The sequence below is a fragment of the Cervus canadensis genome, chromosome 14 (genome assembly GCF_019320065.1).
Source record: "Cervus canadensis isolate Bull #8, Minnesota chromosome 14, ASM1932006v1, whole genome shotgun sequence".
Taxonomy (NCBI): domain Eukaryota; kingdom Metazoa; phylum Chordata; class Mammalia; order Artiodactyla; family Cervidae; genus Cervus; species Cervus canadensis.
This window is the reverse complement of record NC_057399.1, coordinates 32,246,225-32,267,420: the sequence shown is the minus strand read 5'-3', so window position 1 is coordinate 32,267,420 and position 21,196 is coordinate 32,246,225. Positions and strand designations below refer to the sequence as shown.

At 42.0% G+C, this 21,196-nt stretch overlaps 1 protein-coding gene across 5 annotated transcripts in view; it reads left to right on the top strand.

The window, feature by feature from the left end:
• SPATA6L (spermatogenesis associated 6 like) overlaps window positions 1-9,753 on the top strand; it is a 72,205-nt gene extending 62,452 nt beyond the window's left edge. For all 5 annotated transcript variants that reach the window (XM_043487144.1, XM_043487145.1, XM_043487143.1 and 2 more), the window contains 3 exons: window positions 4,427-4,520; window positions 5,633-5,735; window positions 8,915-9,753. In XM_043487144.1, the coding sequence (XP_043343079.1) occupies window positions 4,427-4,520; window positions 5,633-5,722 (184 nt within the window). In that variant the 3' untranslated portion in view covers window positions 5,723-5,735; window positions 8,915-9,753. The remainder of the gene's footprint in view (window positions 1-4,426; window positions 4,521-5,632; window positions 5,736-8,914) is intronic.
• The last annotated feature ends 11,443 nt before the right edge of the window (window positions 9,754-21,196 follow it).

The window sequence follows — 21,196 nt, the reverse complement described above, 5'->3', positions numbered from 1 at the left end:
ATGAGTTTGGGTAAACTCCAGGAGTTGGTGATGGACAGGGAGGCCTGGTGTGCTGCGGTTCATGGGGTTGCAAAGAGTCAGACATGACTGAACGACTGAACTGAACTGAACTGAATATTAGAACCCCAGGTTTTGATTTCACTAGTATAAAAGAACTCACTAGAGAAAGTTTGGAAATTATAGAAAAATGAAAAGGAGTGAAAAAAATCACCTATCAGTCCTACCACCAAAAGACAAGCATGATTAATATGTGGGTATAGTTTCTTTCTATTTTTCTAGACATGGTTTGTTGGCTTATTTATATCATCATCACACATCAAACTTTGATTGCATGTGTCTGGAGGGCAGACCAGAGATTGAGAGCAGGAATCTTTATTTTCCAATCTTCATTCCCTACTAATGTGATTAACCATCCAGTTTTTCCCCAGACTGTCCTGATTTTAACCATGACAGTCCCGCATTCTGGGAAACTTCTTGGTCCCAGGCAAACCAGGACAGTTGGTCACAGCTCCAAGGAAGTAGCACCAAATAATATTTTTAAGATAGTTGATTTGAATGAAGGATAGGCCAGTCTGCTTTACTCTGCATTGTTAGTTTTGAGAATAATTTCCATCTAAATAACACAGTTGGAGACTTTCCTGGTGGTCCAGGGGTTAAGACTTTGAGCTTCTACTGCTGAGGGCATGGGTTCAATCCCAGCCCCTGGTTGGGAAATTTAAGATCCTGCACATTGTGTGATGTGGCCAAAAAGAAAAAAAAAAAAAAAGACACATGAATTACTAATTCATGGTACTTAGTAGACATTTAATAAATATTTGCTGACACAGGAAAAATATAATGCCTCAGAAGGAAAACAGAACTGATAGTCAACCTGTTGGGCCTCAGATAGAAATGGTAACATTTAAGACATTTCTTCTCATCTCTGAGAACTTCCAACCTAGCAGAGGATTTTTTTTTTTTAAATGTACACAGAGAACTTTCTACAGGGCAGAACTTTGAGAAAATGCTATCATAGTATAATGGAGAAGGATGGTACTCTGGAATGTTTCATGGAGGAGGTGGCATTTTCATGGGGGCCTGGAGGGGAGGGGACAGGATGATGATAGTTAATGGAGGGGAGGAATGGAAGGAGAGAAGGCAAGGAGTGCTATCAGCTTCTAGAAGTTAGAGCAGCCTGGGGGGTGAGTGGGTGCCATGGCTGATAGTCAGAAGGGGGCTGTGGAAACCAAGCTGAGGAATTGGGGCTCAGTTGGAAGGCAGTGGGGCTTCCCAGCTAGTGCTAGTGGTGAAGAACCTGCATGCAAATGCAGGAGACATAATAGACTCTAGTTCGATCCCTGGGTTGGGAAGTTGCCCTGGAGGAGGAAATGGCAAGTGGCAGCTTTTGCAAGTCAGTCACAGGAATTAGCACAGTTGAACTGTAGAATTGATGACTCTGGCTGCAGACGAGAGTTTCAATCGCTTATCTCTAATGAGTCAGCAAATTCTGTGTGTCCAAAGTCACTCTAAACTGATAAATTTGGATCTGATCAGACTGTGAATTTGTAAATAAGGCCTTGATCAGGGAAAAGCATAGCATAGTCACACAAAGGTCATCTGGTTTGCCTAAGACCATCCTGGCTTTAGCCCTGAAAGTCCTGCATTCTGGGAAACCTCTTGGTTCTGGGCCAACCAGGGTAGTTTGTTACCTTAACCTCCAGGGAGGTGGCACTGAAAATAATATTTTTAAGACAACTGTTCTGTGTAAAGGATATCCCTTTGTATTCTTGGGGAAGAATCCATTCCCTATTGACCTTAATATGATCACAGAGGTAGCCCTGAACACTGGGTTTTGTTCCAGATTCGTTTGCTCTATGTACGGCAAGCCCAACGCTGAGGTGCTGAGGTTTGTATCAGAGAAAGAATTTATTCACAAGGCAGTCAAGTAAGGAGATGGAAGAATGAGTCTCAGATCCACTTCCCCAAAGGCATGGGGCGGAGATGTTTATGGGATAAAGAAGCAATGAGGTCTTAGGCATGAGGAAAGGTGGTTGGGGGTCCAGGAAATGCCATTGGAGGTGGAGAAAAGGTGAAGTAATCAGTGCTTTACCCAGGCATATCTAGGTTACATGCTTTTTTATGGGGTGTGTGTTCAAAAGTGGAGGTGCCTGTCATGATCTGAGGGTGGAGTTTTTGGCCCTCTGATGTAAAAGAATTATTCATCAGTTGTCTGTTCGGACACAGTTTTAAGATCAGTGGTCCCAACCAGTCTTAGCCAGCTTGAATCAAACAAGATCCAACTCCATATTCTTGGAGAATAACTTAAGTCCACCATTACTATAGTGACCCATAATGTCAGAGGCTTTATCTGTAGGGATGTTAAGGAGTCTTGTGATATAGTTCCTAGGCTATGTGAAGCTTGGAGGGTATGCAATTAAAGAAGGGAAAAAGAACAACAAGAAAAACTAAAGCAAGCTTAATCAATAAAGGCAGTTTGCAAACAGGGATTTTTAACAAGCAATTTACTTATCTTCTGTTCTGTAAGACATGCTGAGGAATTCCTGGTAGTCAACCATATGGTCTTGGTTTCGCTCGCAGTGCTTAGCCTCTGCCTCCTTCACTGTTCTTTTCGTGTGAGCCACTGGGGCTAGCCTCCTCCTGCTCAGACCATAGAAGCACATGAGAAGTACCTTTTGAGTTCCTGCTGACAATACTGAAATCAGCAAGGGCCAAGTTTGCAGGTGTGAGTTGGAAGGTGAGTTTTGGAGTGAGAATCAGCCCAGGGTTTTAAGGGAGGAAATGGAAGACCCTTTTAACTAGCTGCGGGGGAAATGGTAGTCCTAAACGTGGAGGAACACTCTGGAGCCTGTTTCCTAGCTCCAGTGACTGGGTAGTGTCACATCCCTTCAACCCCCATCCTCACTCTTCCCACTGCACTAGGAGAAGGCTATAATCAAGGCACAGCACTGCCCTTGCCTACTGACTCATCATTCTCAGAGATCTTCAGATAGGGTGCTGAATGCACACAGTAACAAGTATAGGGATCATCCTGGCACTGGTTACTCAGGACCAGTGGAAAAGCATTTACAGTGTCCAGCTGGTGCTTATTTTCAAATGCTAGCTTCATTTATAGCTTCAAAATATTTCTTCAAAATATTTCATCTTAAAAATTCTTAGAGGAGTATAGGAGTGATGTGCTCTGCCTTTAAATACGGTCAGTGCTTTAGGTGATGCTTTCATTTGCTGTGAGTCGTTTTCCTGGGTTGGTAATGGATTTGTGTACATCAGTCATTCTCTTGGTCTTGTCTTCCTGGAAACCAGAGGGTTTGTGCTCGTTACATGGAGCCAGGATGGGTGGCCTGGGTATGGATCCCAGACGGAGCGGAGGGGCAACTACAGAGGGAATCATAAGTGTGGTGGTGTGACAACTGGATTGATTCCCACATGTCTCTGTCATTTCCGGTGTTCATTATATTTTAATTTACAGAGAATGATTTTATCCAAATTGCTAAAAATTTTTTGGCACTTAAAGACAATATCGAACTTTTCAGTGTGCTTTTTTCATAATCAAATTGCAAATTCTGCCTCAGTTTAAGAATTGGCACTCATTCTCCTCCCAAAAATGAATGAATGAATTCATCATTCAAGTAAAGTATAGTAAATTCCCATATGGTCTTCAGTACCCACAAAGCCCTGAGATGAGCTATTAGCCTAGGAGTCTCAGTCCCAACTTCAGCCTAGGAGGAGAGACAGACATTAACCAAATAATGACAAAATATCCACTGGGGAAAGTGCTATGAATGAGGGATGGATTGGCTCTAAGTGCATGAAATAGGGAAGTTGACCTCCTCTACAGGAAGGGACTTTTCCTGAGAAATCAATAACTGAACTGAGTTCTGATGGGTGGTAAGGACTCAAAACAAGTGGGGTGGGGGTTTTGGGTGGCAGCATTCTACCCAAGGGAGAAGTCCTGGAAAGTGCCTGTGAAAGGGAGAAAATGCTTCATGTTTGAGGAACCAGAAGACACTGTTAGGACCTGTGGTTAAGTTTATGTCTGAAGGGCCTAAAGGAAATAACATGAAGTAAGATCCTCACGGTGGAAACAGTAGGGATTAAATTTTGTATTAAAAATTTTTGGATTACACTTTTAAAATATAAAATCAGGGTTTGTTCTTTGGAGAAATATCTAAAATAGTAAAGCACAGAGAAGAAAAGGAAAGCGCACCCAGACACAGACCATTTTTAACATCTTGGCAGTTTTTATTCCCAGTGCTTTTCTTACGTGTAGGTTTAATAAAGACATTGAAACTACACTGTGCATACTATTTTATGTATTGCTGCTTTTTTCTCACTTCTAAGTTATAAGTATCGAGCCTTCCTATTATGCAGTCTAAGTATCCTTTTATCAGCTACATGATAACTCCACCCTGTGTACTCTGTTGAGCAGACCCCACCCCGGGTCCCAGGCCACATGGAAGAGGATCCATGAAAGGGTCTGCGGTCTTCTGATGTCCCACAGAGCTCAGCAACACCTAAACAAGGTCAGGACTTCTGATGAAATTACATCTTTGCTGACAAAATAGCATGGGAACTGGGTCTCACAGTCTAGCAGGGGAGATAGACATTAATCAGGTAACCGCAGAAGCAAGTGTAAAATTGTGATGCTGACCAAGGAGGTACATGGTATCCTGAGGGTATTTCACTCCCTGAAAGGGAGTGCTTGACTTGGTTGGCACTCAGGGCAGGCTTTCCTGAGGAAGAGACAGTGGAGCTGCACTCTGAGCGATGAGGAGCAGCTGTTAATACTTCAGAGCACAGGGTGCATCAGGCAGGGGTCCTGAAGTGAGAGGGAGCCTGGTCCTGTGAGAGGACTTAGAGAAGACAGTGTCCGCCTGAAGCACATTCACTCCCACTCCGGGCGGGAATCCCAGTGCAGGGAAGAGTCCGGGGACATGTGTGGTCTGTGGGAGCCCACAACATGGAAGAAAGTTTTCCTCAAAGTTAATCAGGTATTTTTGACTACTGGACTTTTCTGGGGTTATATATATATATATATATATATATATATATATATATATATATATATATATATATAGGATATATATCCTAGATTTATAAGATCATACTTACAAGTGAATATTGATTACCCTAATTACCTGGGTGGTGAATTGTTTTATTGCCTGTCTGTAGTCATTTGTTTTCCTTTCTTAATTCCAAATCCTTTCAAGGGGGGAATCCCTTTAAAATGTAAAGAGGAGAGGAATCGGTTGGAGAGGGAGGTGGGAGCGGGGATCGGGATGGGGAATACGTGTAACTCTATGGCTGATTCATATCAATGTATGACAAAACCCACTGAAATGTGAAGTGATTAGCCTCCAACTAATAAAAATAAATAAATAAATAAAAATAAAATGTAAAGAGGAAGAAAGAAAGGGAGGAGGGAGGGAAAGTGGGAGGGAAGAAGGAAGAGGGAAGAAAAAGAAAGGGAGAGAGGGAGAAAAAATAGTATCTACATACATACATATATTATGAACACAACATATATGGCATACGTGGGATTCATAGATCTCCTAAATGCAAAACTATACATGCAATATCATTGACCTATATTACATTATGAGTAATGCAGTTGCTGGCTTTGTTTGTGTTATAGGAAGAATCCATCTCTGAAGTAAAGAATATCCTCGACAGACCAGGCTACCCTCTGAAGAAATACCGTGCACATGAACAGAAATATTTTTAAGCTGCTGTCCTATGTAAGTAAGCAGCTTAAGTGCTTCTTCTTGATTTGCTAAAACAATTTCAGCTTCCTGCTTTCAGTACAAAGCACCTAGAAAATATGGTGGACAAGAGTCTAGGAGGAGACAAGAACTACATTCTCCCTTCACACAGTGTAGTGATGACAGCACATGTGTGGGTCTACCAGCAGCCTTACCTCCTCTTGTGTTCTCCCTCCCCACTCCTTACCTAACGGTCCCTCTTCCAGCTTCTCAGACACGAGCTCTTTTCTGCTATGGGCCCTTTGCACATGCTCTCTGTCTAGACTACTTCTTCCTGACTTTGTTTGGGTCACTTCTGTTTGCCTTTCAGGTCTCATGGCTTTCCATGGCAGCCCCTCCTCCTCTGAGGGGTACACCTTTGTAGCCTCCTGCAGTTTTCTTTCATTGTTATTCTATTTTTATGTGGGCCGATTGCTTAAAAGTCTGCCCCTTCTACTTGAATGACACCTTCCTTGGGCCAGGGACTCTGTTTTCTGACCCACTATTTTATAGCCAGAGTTACAGTGGGGTCCCATTTAACTTGGGTGAACTCAACCACACCTGCCAGGTGTGAGCCCTGAGCAGGAGCCTGCCTTCCCCTACCTTGCTGTCACCACCCTTGCATTAGATGACCTTCCGCTGTGGTTGGTGCTCAGTAAATATTTTCTGTGAGTGACTGTTGAAATTCAAGTGATGAAGCAATTCTCAAATTCACTTGTGTGGTAAGAAGTTGGTCATTTTTGTGGGCTGTCATCATTTTTCACTTTTTTTCTTCTTTTGCTTCCTACCCAGGCCCAGCATAAGAATATTTTTTCCTTATTAAGGGCTTTCCAAGTGCCAGGAACTGACCTAAATGCTTCAGTTGTATTGAGTGAGTTGCTATTTAATGATCACAAGAGCTCTTAAGAAGTAGGTACTATCACCAGTACCATTTTACGGAAGAGAAACTGAGGCAAGGAGATGTTAAATGCCTTGCTCAAGGTAGCATGGCTAGTGAATGGCCTTAGCTGTGATCTGAACCCAAGTGATGTGGCTCCAGTGACCATGCTTTTACCCATTAAATTTCATTGTCCTCCAGACCTGGAGCTTGTGATAGGAGAAACCTGGGGAGAAAGAGGAACCCAAGCAGAGTTGGTGGACATTGCCCTTGAGCATCCCCCAGAGGGTCCTATGGTGTTGTATCATGTAGTCCTTCAGTCTAGCAGCATCAAGATAATTACAGATCTTTTTGAAAAATAAAGATGTGTGGGATGACATGCTAGGTTTTCACTGTCATCAGGCTCCAAAATTCTGATTTATGGTCATTCATGTTTGAAGGCACATGTTGCCTTGCCTAGAGCTGGCCAGGACTCCTCGCTTTTGGCACAGAGGAATGTGAGGACAGCTTGGTAATTTCCCATTTTTGTAGGCTTCTGCCTTAGAACGTTCTGCTTGGTAGATTAAAAGACGGCTTCTGGTCCACTTAATCTCCCATTTCTAAAATAGTCATCTAGGCATTTATACAGAAGACAACCCACATAATTGCCACTTAGGAAACATGGCCCACGTAATTACCAAATGTCAAATTGTGTTGAATTTCGTCATGCTAACATCAAGTTACCTAAAGCCCTGAACTAGCTAGTATGTGGACCCTGATGTGAGGGGATAGAGAGAAGGTAAGAAAAAAATTAGTAAATTCTGTCTTAGGAAATAGGTTTCATTCAGCCTTGTATTGTGGTTTATTGGTTTGCTTTCCTTATGAAAACTCTCCCAAGAAGGAGGTAGAGGGCTGGAGGGGAGACTGAGCAACGGTACCAACTCTGCCTACCGAGTGTCCCATCCCTGTGAGCTGTCCCATGATCCCAGCTGCCACCACTGTGGCCGGCCTGCAGCAGGAGCCAGTCCACTTACAATGATCCACCTCAAGGGAGGGCAAGGAACTCAGGCCCTGGAGTCCTCAGACACAGATAAGAATTGCAGCACAAAGAGCTCTCTAAAATTACAGAGCAAAAAGGAAATAAACCAAGAAAGGGGGATGGGGAAGGGACAACAGTGAATTAAAATGCTGCTTTCTGATTCTGTCATAGCTCGTTAGGCCTCCAGCTCCAAATGGTATGGCTGGAATGGCTTCTAACCTCACCCTCTCTGTTGGCAGGCAGGACCCATTTTACTTCCTCCCACAGGGGTCCTTTCGCTTCTGTTACAATCAAAGCAACAAAGCAAACCAGCCTACAGATGCCCAGGCTCCAACCTTGGGGGCCCTCCCTCTCTGATTTGGTCACCAACTTCAACGGGATTTTCATTTGATGGCTTGTGGGGATTGACACAACAGAAAACGACACACTTCCCTTCATTCCAGGGGCTCCTGGACCTGTCAGAGTCTAACATACCATACAGGCAGTGGCCTTGCACACAAATCACATGGCAGATTCCTGGGTTGGCAGTCCTTAGTGAACAATAGAGTCACCTGGGGGCTTTGGAAAATGCTGACCTTCAGGCCCCACTCCAGACCAACTTAGCTGGAATCTCTGTGGGTGGTGCCCAGCATCAGTTTTTTTTTTATAAAGATTCTTCAGGGGATTTTAATACACATTTTAGGACTAAGAATCTCCACAGTAGGCGGCAAGTGCTTTGAGGATGGGGGGATTCGGAATACCCTCAGATTTTATACTGGCCCCCTCCATGCTAAAAAATAATTGTTCCATGGAATAGAATTAATATGGGCATATTTAACAGTTCAGCTCAGTAACATCTAGCAGTTTCTACAAATTTACTATATGGCAAGTACTATACTTGGAGAAGGAAATGGCAGCCCATTCCAGTACTGTTGCCTGGAAAATCCCATGGATGGAGTAGCCTGGTAGGCTACAGTCCATGGGGTCACAAAGAGTCGGACACGACTGAGCGACTTCACTCCACTACTAAGGACTATATTATTCAGAATAACACTAAGAAGTAAATACTCTGTCTGCTTGTCATCATCCTGATATTCTAAAAAAAGCCCAGGTAACTTGCCCAAGGTCACACAGGTATTTGTCTTGCTAACCTAATGTCACCTGGTTCTGGGAGTGTGGGAGAAGGTGCTGCACCCCAAGGTTGGGATTGAGTGAAGTCATTTTCTTCTCCTTGGTTGTGTTGGTTGATTGCCTTCTTCTTAGTGCCACATGGAGTGTGTCAAGTGTCTTCGCATTTCACAGGGGAGACTGAATGAAAGCTGCAGGAGTATCATGAAGAGCTCACTCATTGAGTCAGCTGAACAACCGTTTTTGTTCTGTGTATCAAATCACCAGTGTCTGACCCCCTTTAAATCAAACCTGTACCCAGTCTCTTGTAACCAGGTAAGAGTCACTGATTAAAGTGTTTGGGGCTCATGTTTTCTTGTCAAGCTGGACTATTTGTGTTTCAGTTTGTATGTTTGTTTTGAGCCTCAGATAGAAAGTAGCAATAGTTGGGTGGCAGGTTCTTCTCCATTTGGAAAGCACTTCTTAAAATTCTGATGAAAATGTCAAGATGCCTTTTTAGATGTTCCTTATTTTTGGCAGTGGATATGTTCTTGAAATGTTCTTTTTTTCCCTTCCTTCCTCCTTTTTCCCTCCTCCCCTCTTGCCCTCAGCTCTCCCCGACCTGTATTTCCCTTCTCTTGACTTCCCATCCTGTCCTTTCCCCGTTCCTTCCCTTTCCCCTTACATTTTTCATGAGCTCGAGGAAGCTGCTGTTCAGAGGAATAATCTGATATATCCTCCAGAAAAAAAGACTATCATTCTGATTTTCCATTTTTGGTAAATCTGTTCTCTGTGTATGTGTGTGTGGTTGTTTGCTTTTTAGCATTAGGCTTCATTTATTTATTAACATGAGATCCACTGAAAACCTAGGAAGAGGGAGCATTGTTTTTGGAGAATTCAGGTCTTGCTTTAAAGGTTTAGTTTCTAGGATACATTTATAAGAGAAGGCTACTTTCTTTAGTTTGTAAACTACTCCTTCTGTCACCTGGCTTCCCTGGTGGCTCAGACGGTAAAAAGTCTTGCCTGCAATGCAGGAGACCCGGTTTCAATCCTTGGGTTGGGAAGGTCTCCTGGAGACAGAAATGGCAATCCACTCCAGTACTCTTGCCTGGAAAATTCCATGGACAGAGGAGCCTGATAGTCTCCAGTCCATGGGGTCACAAGGAGTTGGACATGACTGAGTGACTTCACTTTCACTTTTCTGTCACCTATCCCTCCTTTTATTCTAGCAATTCTTAATAAATTTATGAGGAAAATAACCTCTTTCAAATATTTCTTTGAAAGAGCTACACTAAATTACATTTCTGCTTTGGCAGAAATGACTGCAAAAACCAGATTTAAAATTGGTAGAAGGGTGCCTTTATGAAATGCTTACCCAATTTGAGGAGCAAGAAGAGGATGGAGATGAACTGAAGTAGCAGTTTATCTTTGTGGGTCTACAGACCCAGGGAAGAGAGGGCCTGAAAGCAGGAACCTTTATCTTCCCACCTTACTGTAACCTGTTTTCCTCTACCATGTCCCAAAACCCTTTCAATTTTACAAGATTCAGTGAAAACCAAGTTTTCTTCTCTCATTAGGACCACAGGAATTTGTTCATTAGGGAAATTAGGAAAATGAGATTTAAAATTAAAGGAGAAAAAAGTCCAAAAGCAGAAATAAAACTAAATTCATTTATCTGCTTCTCAGAATTTCAGCCTAGTAAAAGTATGCATGCATGCATGCTTAAGTCAGGTCTGACCCTTTGCGACCCTATGGACTATAGCCTGCCAGGCTCCTCTGTCCATGGGATTCTCTAGGTAAGAATACTGAAGTGGGTTGCTATGCCTTCCTCTATGGGATCTTCCTGACCCAGGGATTGAACCCGTACCTCCTGCATCTCCTGTATTGCAGGTGTATTCTTTACCCACTGAGCCACCTGGGAAGCAACAACAAACATTTCAACCTTGGAAAAGAGAAGATATGCTTAAATTACACCTGCTTGTATGTTCTCAGTGTGTCTGAAACTATAGTTGTCAATTTATTATGTTGAGGTCTAATTAGTTGTCAATAATTTAAAAAATACTATATTACATTAAGACTATGGTACAGTTCTCAGAAAAGGGCCACTTGGGAAGGCCATAAGCAGCTGAAGGAAATCCGTTCTAATGAATTGGTATTCCATAGCAGTTATTGTTTAGGTACACACTGTAACACTTGTTCAGTGTTGTTTTTGTTTTTTTTTTTAATGGTTTGAGCATAGCTCCTTAATTCAGTTTAGGAGTAAGATCTTAAATGCCCATTCTTATCTGGAGTCTTTTTGTTACCTTTCACAAATCAATCTGCCTTTTGCTCACTCTGTGATCTAACTCCATCATTTAAGTCATTCCTATTTTATCTTTTTGTTTCTCAAGGAGTTATTTCAGTTTTGAGGAGTTATATTAGGGCCAGGATTGCAGCAGGATTTTGCTTTTGAAATATATAATAATATGAATAATTTTGTGATACATTAGTGTTCAGATTACTTTGGGAAGATTTGTGTCGCTAAACGTAATAAAAATTCCCACGTGTCTTGCTTCAGTTTATCATTCCTTTCTTGACTTTCACAGTTGCAGATCTATCAGAGCCTGGGCCGTATTTTACAAGCATGTTTCACAGGGTCTGGGTTTACAGAGGCTCCTGGGAAAATCTCCTTGGTGGAGCCTGGGCCCTCCAAGTAGAAGCTGCTGTACAATGAGGCCATCTCCCTATGGTCGCCTGACCAACCCAAAGTTATAAGTAGAATTATAGACCCTGAATTATAAATAAATTTTTTAAATGGAGAGTGTACATGATATGTCTAACATAAAAGAAGTCGGTCGATTTTAAATGTATAACTGGGGAGGACTAATGGATTATGTATGTAAGTTCACCTAACCCCTGAATGCCTGGCCACACTTACTAATAATAAACGCTGTTCTCAGTTCCCTTGAGGAAGCCCTCTGATCCCTCAGAGCAGCAGGAGGAAAGGACATGGCCACCAGTGCCTGTGTGACTAGTGAACCTCTGATACCACCCGATGGTGCTGCTGTCCCTTCCTGAATGGGGGGCCCATTCCAGCACTCCCGGGGGACATGTAGGTCTTGGAGAGAACTCCCTTCCCCTTCCCAACGACTGGGAACTCTGGAGACAATGAGCAGAGCTGCAGCCCTCAGGCTCCTCAGGTCTGCTCCCCTTTTTCCTCCACACAGGCTCACACAGGGTCTTGGGGCAGCAGTAGTTACTTTGGTCATCAGAGGAGAGAGTCTATGCTTGGCTTCACCCTCAAAACCAGAAAATCTGGCAAAAGCAGGGTCAAGTCTAGGACAGGAGCTTTTCTCTGGTGCACATGGATGGCTGGATTGTTGGAGTTTCTTCAGCAGTCTGAAATCTCACCTTTGGGATTCTGTATCTTTAGAGTGATCCTGCAGCATCCCTGTAAGTAAATTTTTATATTGATAGATATACATTTACATATTTCTCTTTCTTTTGTCCTAATTTATTTTAAAAGTACCCTGTAGCCCATCGTGTAGTTTCAACCCTCCTCATCATTTGCCGTGAGGATCACCTGCTGGGACTCATTAATTTGCTCTTTGTGGTGACCACAGCTTTGCCTCTCCAAGATCCTCTGGGCAGAAGGAATACATCATATTCTCTGGTGGGGTTTGCTTTGTGTGTGTGGAAGGCTTCTCTCAATTCCAGGAGCTCTGAGGGGGCAGCCCTGAGGGCCACCGTGCCTGCCTAGAGGTGGTATGTACATTTGGAGGCTACCAGGCTGCTCCAACACCAGGATTAGGGTTGTCAAATGAAGAGGAAGGCAGGAGACCTCTGGCAAGGCAGAGTTCCTCATAAGGTAAGAGAGCTGAAACATATGATGGGTCTTGGGCCTTTGGTTTGTGATTGGTTGGAGATACTTTTGAATCAGTCAAGGTATGTCGCTGCATGTCTTGCTTAGCCTGGGTGAGGTGGGGTGATTTATTCTAGGTTCTTCCACAGAGGAGGCCAGAGCAACAGCAACTTGAGGGGTTTGGGGGAGCTATAGTCTTTTAAAGACCTTACCAGCTAACTTTGGGAGACCTGGAATCCCAGGAGAGAAATGGAATAAAGATTTTTTCCTTCTTCCTGCTCCCTCTCTCTTTTATTCCTGTATTTAGTGCCTCAGTTTGCCAGGTGCTATGTCAAGTGCCTCCCAAGGGCATTTAGTAGGTGTTAAAATTTAAGGTCCTGGAATGAGAGCACTTGGATTTGAATCCTGGATTTGCCCATTTACTGGCTGAGTGACTTGGGCAAATAACCTAGCCTTTTGTGTGCCTCAGTGTCCAGCTGTGTGAAATGCAGGCAATATTAGCATCTGTTTCATAATGTTGTCATAAGTAGACGAGTAAACACACTTAAAACACTTCAAATCAGTACCTGGCACAAAATAAGCATGCAGTAAGTGTTAGCTGTTATTATTCTCATCTCATGTAATTATTGTGGAAAGTATTCCCTCCTCCCCACCCCCATACCCCACTTTTTTTTTTTTTTTTTTTTGCTGAGGACACTGATTCTTAGAAAAGCAGAGTGTCAAAGCCAGTTTCCAAACCCTGGTCTGTCTTGTCTCCAAACCTCATGATCTTTCTGCTACGTTCTGCCACCTCTTGGTTGTCGCCTGTTTGTCTCTGAGGCTGGTACATGCTGAATAATTCAGCCTAAAGGGTTTGAAGACTCTTGAGGGTCACTTGGACTGCAAGGAGATCCAACCAGTCCATCCTAAAGGAAATCAGTCCTGGGTATTCATTGGAAGGACTGATGCTGAAGCTGAAACTCCAATACTTTGGCCATGTCATGCGAAAAGTTGACTCATTGGAAAAGACCCTGATGCTGGGAGGGATTGGGTGCAGGAGGAGAAGGGGACGACAGAGGATGAGATGGTTGGATGGCATTACCGACTCGATGGGTATGAGTTTGAGTAAACTCTGGGAGTTGGTGATGGACAGGGAGGCCTGGCGTGCTGCGATTCATGGGGTCACAAAGAGTCAGACATGACTGAGCAACTGAACTGAACTGAACTGAAAGGGTTTGACAAAAATGAACTCAAGAGTCCTTCAATAGAGTGAGAGGGCAACTAAGGTCTCTCAACAGAAGTTGGAATGAGGTTAACCACTTCTTGTTTAGGCCAGCAAGAGATGCTTTCTGCTCTCATTTCCTGTCATTGGAATATTATGTTTGTAAATAGCATTTTTACCCCCCCCATCCCACCCCAAAATAAACAAATATCCCTGTTTCTTTTCCTCCAGGAACTGACACTTACTGAGATTGGTAGCTTGGACTGGAGTAAATATCGCAGCTATTTTAGTGGGATGACTTCCAGGAACAGACTTGTATAATAGGTGTCATTGTTGGCAGTGCTGGATTCATGGGAGAACTCCTCGTCATGAAAGCTCATTTGTCCTTGCAGGAGGGGAGTTCAACATGGCCAGTGATGACATCCTTTGTTCATTGACTCATGTGGTCCCACCTAGCTCTGACAATTAACTGACTTTTGTAGCCTTGCATGCAATCACTGTTTGTATTTAGTAATATTCTGTGCCCTGTGGGGTATGGGACGAGTTATGCTAAGGAGTATAAGATGCAACCCTGCCCTCCTGGAGTCTCTGGACCTAACAGGGCAATGAGATGTTTCACATGTGACTATCAAAAGGTATTGCAAACTCAGACATCTTCATAACCAGGCAGGATTTGTGAGGTTAAATCCTCACAGATCAAATCCTGTCAAGGCAGTGGGGTTTGAAATAATGTTGAGTGGTGGGGTCTGGGGAGAAATGGAGAGTGTAACTCTATCCTCCCTGATCTCCCACAAAATATCCAAATTCTTCAGATTCAAATCTGAAACAACAAAACACTCTATGGTCATGTAAAGCTGGTCTGAAGCTGAATATTCCCCATAGCCACCAGTTTTGTCTCTTATTTAACAACATGAGATAATGACTGATTTACACTGAAGCTTGTAGGACTCAATTTCATCATGTAATAATAAGTCTCATGTTGATTAACTTAATAATATAAGGCAGTATCTGATTATGTACTAAGAAGTTTCTATTTCTTTAGGTTCCATGATGAAGTCTTGGGACTGAGGGCCAAGAATTTATTTTTGACATTAAGGAATAGGAAGACCAGGTGAAGAAGAGGTTTGAGAGAAGCGAGGAAATTGGACTCTAATGAAGGATGTCTGTATGGAGCATGTATCCTCCAGGGATGTCTTCTGAAGTGTCTTAAATATTAGGCCTGGTATTTTAGGCTTTGTGCTGAAGACAATAAGAAGCCACTAGAGTCTGGGGATGGGAAAGCAGACCACTAACCTGATGAACTTTTTCAGGGTGGTTTGGGAGTGCATAGAAGCTGGTGGCAGGGAGACTATAATAAAGCCATTGAAAAAAATCTAGAAAATAGGAATATGAGCCTGGATGGAGTGGGAGGGTCATAGGAGATGAAAGTGTTAGTCACTCAGTCGTGTCCGACTCTTTTCAACACCATGGACTGTAGCCCACCAGGCTCCTCTGTCCATGGGATTCTCCAGACAGGAATACTGGAGTGGGTTGCCATTCCCTTCTCCAATAGAAATGAAAGGAATTCATTATGCATTGAGGACAGAAAGAAATGACCAGGCACCTTATTTTAAAGGTGCTTTTATGATATGTGTGGAAGGAGGGGGAGTCTGGCTCCTTTAAGGAAGAAATAGTTAAATGAGCTGAACCAGGGCTGAGTTGCAAAGTGAAAGAGAACTACTTAATCATCAGGAGTGAAGTATTGATTGAAAGAGTAATTAATCTACATGTATGAGGACACAGTGTCCTTCATTTTGTAGATTCACATTCTTCCTAACATGAGGCAAGATGAACCCAGGACTAAGAGAATAAAATTGGCGGGCAGGTAAAACCTGGGGAGGGACTTTTTTCATGGTGTGTTTATGGCAGTAGGGACAGAATAGGGAAGACTTAGAATTCCTTGGGGGTGGGGTGCATATGCTCAGAAACAATGGCGGACCTCTCTTGGATGTAGTTGGTTTTTCCCTCTGAATCTTATCCCTATTGTGATTTTTTCATTGTTGTCAATAGAATTTAGAGGATCATCAAGATACACATTGTTCATTCAAGAATTAATGGGAAGAGAAAATGCAGGAATGCACCGCATCCAATTATTCATGTCCGAATAGAGGCCAAGTCTTGGGCCACCCACTTCACAAAGAGGCATTATCACTCATGGACAGGCTCCCATGGGAAGCTCTCACCAAAGCAGAGGGATTAGAATAAGTGAATGAACCTGTTTAGACCTGGCTTGTGCCCTCAAACCTCTAGGGGTCAAAGAAGGAAGAAGTTGCTATGATCCTAGGTTACAATGAAAATAATGGTGACTTTTGAGACACAATTCCTAATTTAGGAAACAGAGACTACAGAAGACATTTACAAAGTTGTTTTTGGGTAGGTTCAATTTAAAAGATGCTGGAAAGGCCAAAGGAGAAAATGTCCAATAAAAGTTGGAAATGTGGACCTGAAGTTTGGCTATTGTAGTAGTGCTGCAGTGAAGAAGGAAATACAGGTATCTCTTTGAGATAGTGATTTTGCTCCTTCAGATAAAAACCCAGGAGTGGGATTTCTGGATCATATGGTAGTTCTATTTTTAAAAATTTCCTGAGTAATCTTCATACTAGCTGTACCAGTTTACATTTCTACCAACAGTGTACGAGGGTTCCATTTTCATTGTTTTGATTTACATTTCTCTAATGATTAGTGATGTTGAGTGCCTTTTCACATACCTGTTGGCCAATTGAGTGTCTTCTTTGGAAGAATGTTGATTCAGGTTCTCTGCCCATTTTTAGCTGGGTTATTTGGGGGTTTTCATTTGTTTTGCTATTGAGTTGTATGAATTTTCATATATTTTGAGTGTTAACCCCTTGAAGATAGATGGTTTACAGATATCTTCTCCCATTCCATAGGTTGCTTTATATTTTGTTGATGGTTTCTTTTGTTGTGTGGAAGCTTTGTAGTTTGATGTAGCCCTACTTGTTTATTCCTGTTGTGTTTGCTTTTGGTGTCAAATCCAAAAAAATCATTGCCAAGATTGATCTCAAAGAGCTTTCCCTCCATGTTTTCTTCTAGGGAGTTTTATGTTTCAGGTCTTATGTTCAAGTCTCTAATCCATTTTGAGTTGATTTTTGTATGCTATAAAGTAAAGGTCCAGTTTCTCTCTTTTGTATGTGGCTATCCCAGCACCATATATTGAGGAGACAATCCTTTCCCATTATGAGTTCTTGACTCCTTTGTTGAAAATTATTTGACCATATATACATGGGTTTATTTTTGAGCTTCCTGTTCTGTTCCATTGAGCTATATGTCTGTTTTTATGCCACTATCATACTGTTTTGATTACTCTAGCTTTGTAATATAGCTTGTAATCAGGAGGCATGGTGCCTTTAGCTTTGTTCTTTTTTTCACAGTTGCTTTGACTATTGGAGGTCTTTTCTGGTTCCATACAAATTTTAGACTTATTTTTATTTCTAGGAAAAATAACATTAGAATTTTGATAGAAAGTGCATTGAATCTGTGAATAGCTTTGGATTGCAAGACATTTTACAGTATTAATGATTCTAGTTCATGAACATGGAATATCTTTTCCTTTATTTGTCTTTTCTTCAATTTTATCAATGTTTATAGTTTTCACTGTATAGATCTTTTACCTCTTTGGTTAAATTTATTCCTATGAATTTTGTTCTTTTTGTACTGTTGTAAATGGATTGTTTTATTAATTTCTTTTTCAGTAGTTTGCTGTTAGAGTATAGATACACAACTGATTTTTGTATATTGATTTTGTATCCTGCAACTTTACTGAATTTGTTAGTTAGTTCTAACAATTTTTTGATGGACTTTTCAGAATTTCCTATATATAATATCATTTCATCTGTAAACAGAAATAATTTGTTCCTGATCTTAGAGGGAAAGTTTTAGCTTTTCATTGTTGAGTAAATCAGTTGTAGACTTGTCATATATGGCCTTTATTATGTTGAAGTATGTTCCTTCTATCCCAATTGGTTGAGAGTTTTTATCATGAAAGGAATTTTATCAAATGCTTTTATGCATGTATTAAAATCATTATATGATATTTATCTTTCATTTTGCTAATCAATGTGTATCACATTGATTGCCTATGTTGAACCATTCCTCACATCCTAGGAATAAATTCTTCTTGGTTATGGTGTATGTTACTTCTAATATGCTTTTGAATTTGGTTTGCTAATCTTTTATAGCCTCTGTTTTCAATTTTTGCCTTTGTTTTCATCAGGGATATTTGCCCATAATTTTCTTTTCATGTTCTTGTCTGGCTTTGGTTTCGGGGTAATGCTGGCCTTGTAAAATGAGTCTGAAAGTCTTTCCCTCCTCTTCTATATTTTGGGAGAATTTGAGAAGGATTGGTGTTAATTCTTCTTTCAGTGGTTTGAGGAATTCACCAGTGAAGCCATTTGGACTTAGACTTTTCTCTGTTGGGAGGTTTTGGTTATCCCTGCTTTCTTTTGGTTTCCATTCGCATGGAATTTTTAGGCATTTTGAAGCAACATTTCTCAGTGGTTAGCTACACAGTCTTTGGAAGCAGATTCATGTCCCAACTGTGTGATCCTTGGCAAGTTACTTAACCTCTCTAAGCCACAGTTTTCTCATTTGGAAAACGGAGGATAAAAATATTCCTGCCTGAGAGGAGTATTGAGAAGAATAAATGAGATGAAACCTTTAAAAATATTTACTGCATGCCATACATGTAGTTAACACTTGATAAATATTAACAATGGTTGTTATTTTTCTTAATAATCTTAGGCCACTCCAGATTTGAGTTAGAATTAATATTCTAGCACTCCTGACCTCCTTTGACTTTTAATACCTGGTAAAGAACGTTGACTACTGAGGCCAAATTGCTGTGCCATCCAACAGTTGTTTGATCCTGGGCAAGTTACTAAACTTTTTTGTACAGTTTCCTCATCTGTAGAAAGAAGATAATTATAGTACCTACTTCATGATGCTGTTGAAATTAAATGAGTTAATATTTGTTCAGTGCTAAGAGGAGTGCTTGCCACACAGTAACTGTTATGCAAACATTTGTCAGATAAATAAAAATGAGGTTCCTCTGTGTTGTGAGTGGCTTTTTTGTTTCTGGTGTCATGGAATCCCATCCTTTGCTGCATTCATCCTGGCACAGAGAAAACTCCTCACTCAGTGCCTGCAGCAGTTAGATATTAGGTCAGCCTCTTAAAAGAAACTGGACCTTTATTTGCCTTAGAGTGTCCTCTCTGTGAAAGGTCATGGTACCTGAGAATAGGGTAGGTGGATGTCTTCCTGGAGTGATACAGGGGTAAACTTTTCCCTGATGCCAGAAATGCAGACTCAGTGTCCTGTCAGCCTGAGTCTGTCTTACTGTTTGTATTTCCATTGCAAGTGGCACGTTTTTCTAACTTAACTGGCCTCTCCTGACTGAACAAAGAGCCTTCAGTTCATGTGTGCTTATTGTGAAGTTGATACATTCTTGTCTGTCTTAACCTTTCTGAAAAAATGAGGAAGTTGAGGAAGTAAAGCCAGTTTGGCCTGCTGGGAACACAAAAGGAAGTTTTGGTAAGGATCAGTCAGTGTGCTCTGTTGCTAATCAACATTGCTTTCAGTCATAAGGATGAGTTCCATTAACACTTCTCTGACACTTGGCAAGACCATCCCCCCCACCCCACCGGCTTCCTAGAGACCCAGACATTTCATTATCTTTGGATTCACTTGGGGTAGCACTTTCCCCCCCAAAAGATCTCAGCTTAGACAAAGCTTTCTGCTGGCCTCTGATTATTCTTGTCAAGCTAAAGTGATGACCTTGGAAACACAACACAGGGACTCTAAATGAAAGTTACATTGGAATTCTTGGAGGAAGGTCAAAGTCATCCTTGATGTGTATTCTTTCTACAACCTAAGTCTAAACCTATATCTAAAATCTACAACGCTTTTAGCATTTTGTGAAGACATGTCCATGAAATGAACCTATGTGATGATGGAGTTGTGCCTTTTCTTCCGGGGCTGCCCTCTCGGGACCATTCAATTCATTTCAGTCAGTCTTGTCTTTGCCTTGGAAAACAAACCTTTCTAGAGGGCCTGGACAAGATAAAGCAGATCCTGGTTGGTGCCAGAACTCCAAGCTTTTCATTGCTTCCCCAGGAAGGCAGACCTTTGTTTCTGAAATACCCAGATGATGCAGCTCTGCTTTGCATTCCCTCAGATGCCCTAAAGTGAGGAAAGAGACTGTGATATCCTTGAATCCCTACTGATAGCTTTCCTGTCGGCATGAGTCATGGAGGAATGGCAGCAGGAAAATTGGGGCGGTGGGTGGAGGGGGGTTGGGGTTGGGATCCACACACTCATGCTCAGGACTTTGGTTAAATCCACATTTTAGTTTCAGGTTTTCTTTGCCCCCATCTGTTGATAAACAGTACTTTTGTGGGGCAAGCTCCTCTCCAGGTCGTATCCTAGTTCTGTTCTCCTGAGACCACAGCTTATTATCTCCAGGCCGGTGAGGCCTTCTAGGAATCAGTGGAACTCCTCTAGAGGAGGCCATTGCTCTCCTTTCTCCTTTTCTCCAACCAGAATAACAGATGTGATATTGATTTCATCTTGGCTGTGGAAGTTCACTAATAACTGTTCTGAACTTTGTGGTATCTTAAAATTGGCCGATGAAATGGAGATTTGTAGATGAAACCACAAGTATCTCTGTAATCCTGGAGAGAGAGCCTCTGAATTAGATAACACTGGTTTTTCCTAGTGAGAAACAGATGGGACATTGATTTTGTGCTTAGAGCTTATTACTTGCTTAGGAGCTTGGTGGCATTATTTAGCCTAGACCATTGAGAAATGTCCTAGTCATCTCCACCCATGGTTAATAATTTCATATACTTAGAGGCTGTCACTGAATTCAATACATAGTTCCCAAGGCTAATTTTACAAGACCTGCTTCTGGTTGTTTATGTTATATGGCTTTCACTTAAAAATCTAAGATTGCAGGTGAGGGAGGCACATTTACTAGCATTGTTGTCATTGTTTAGTCACTAAGTTGTGTTCGACTCTTTGCGACCCCATGGACTATATCCCACCAGGCTCCTCTGTCCATGGGATTATCCAGGCAAGAATGTTGGAGTGTGTTGCCATTTCCTTCTCCAGGGGATCTTCCTGACCCAGGGATCGAACCTGCATCTGCAGCATTGGCAGGCGGATTCTCTACTGCTGAGCCACCAGGGAAGCCCTTTACTAGCATATGTGTATTAAAAAGCCCCCTGTGGGACGCAGGACAGAGTGAATGTCCAGCAGATGGGGACAGTCACATATTTACAAGCTGAGATGGCAAAAGGGAACTTCATGTCATACTCTGGTTTCAGGACACATGAAGGGGTGCTACATGAATGTGCCTTTCTGCCTCACACACACATCCTGA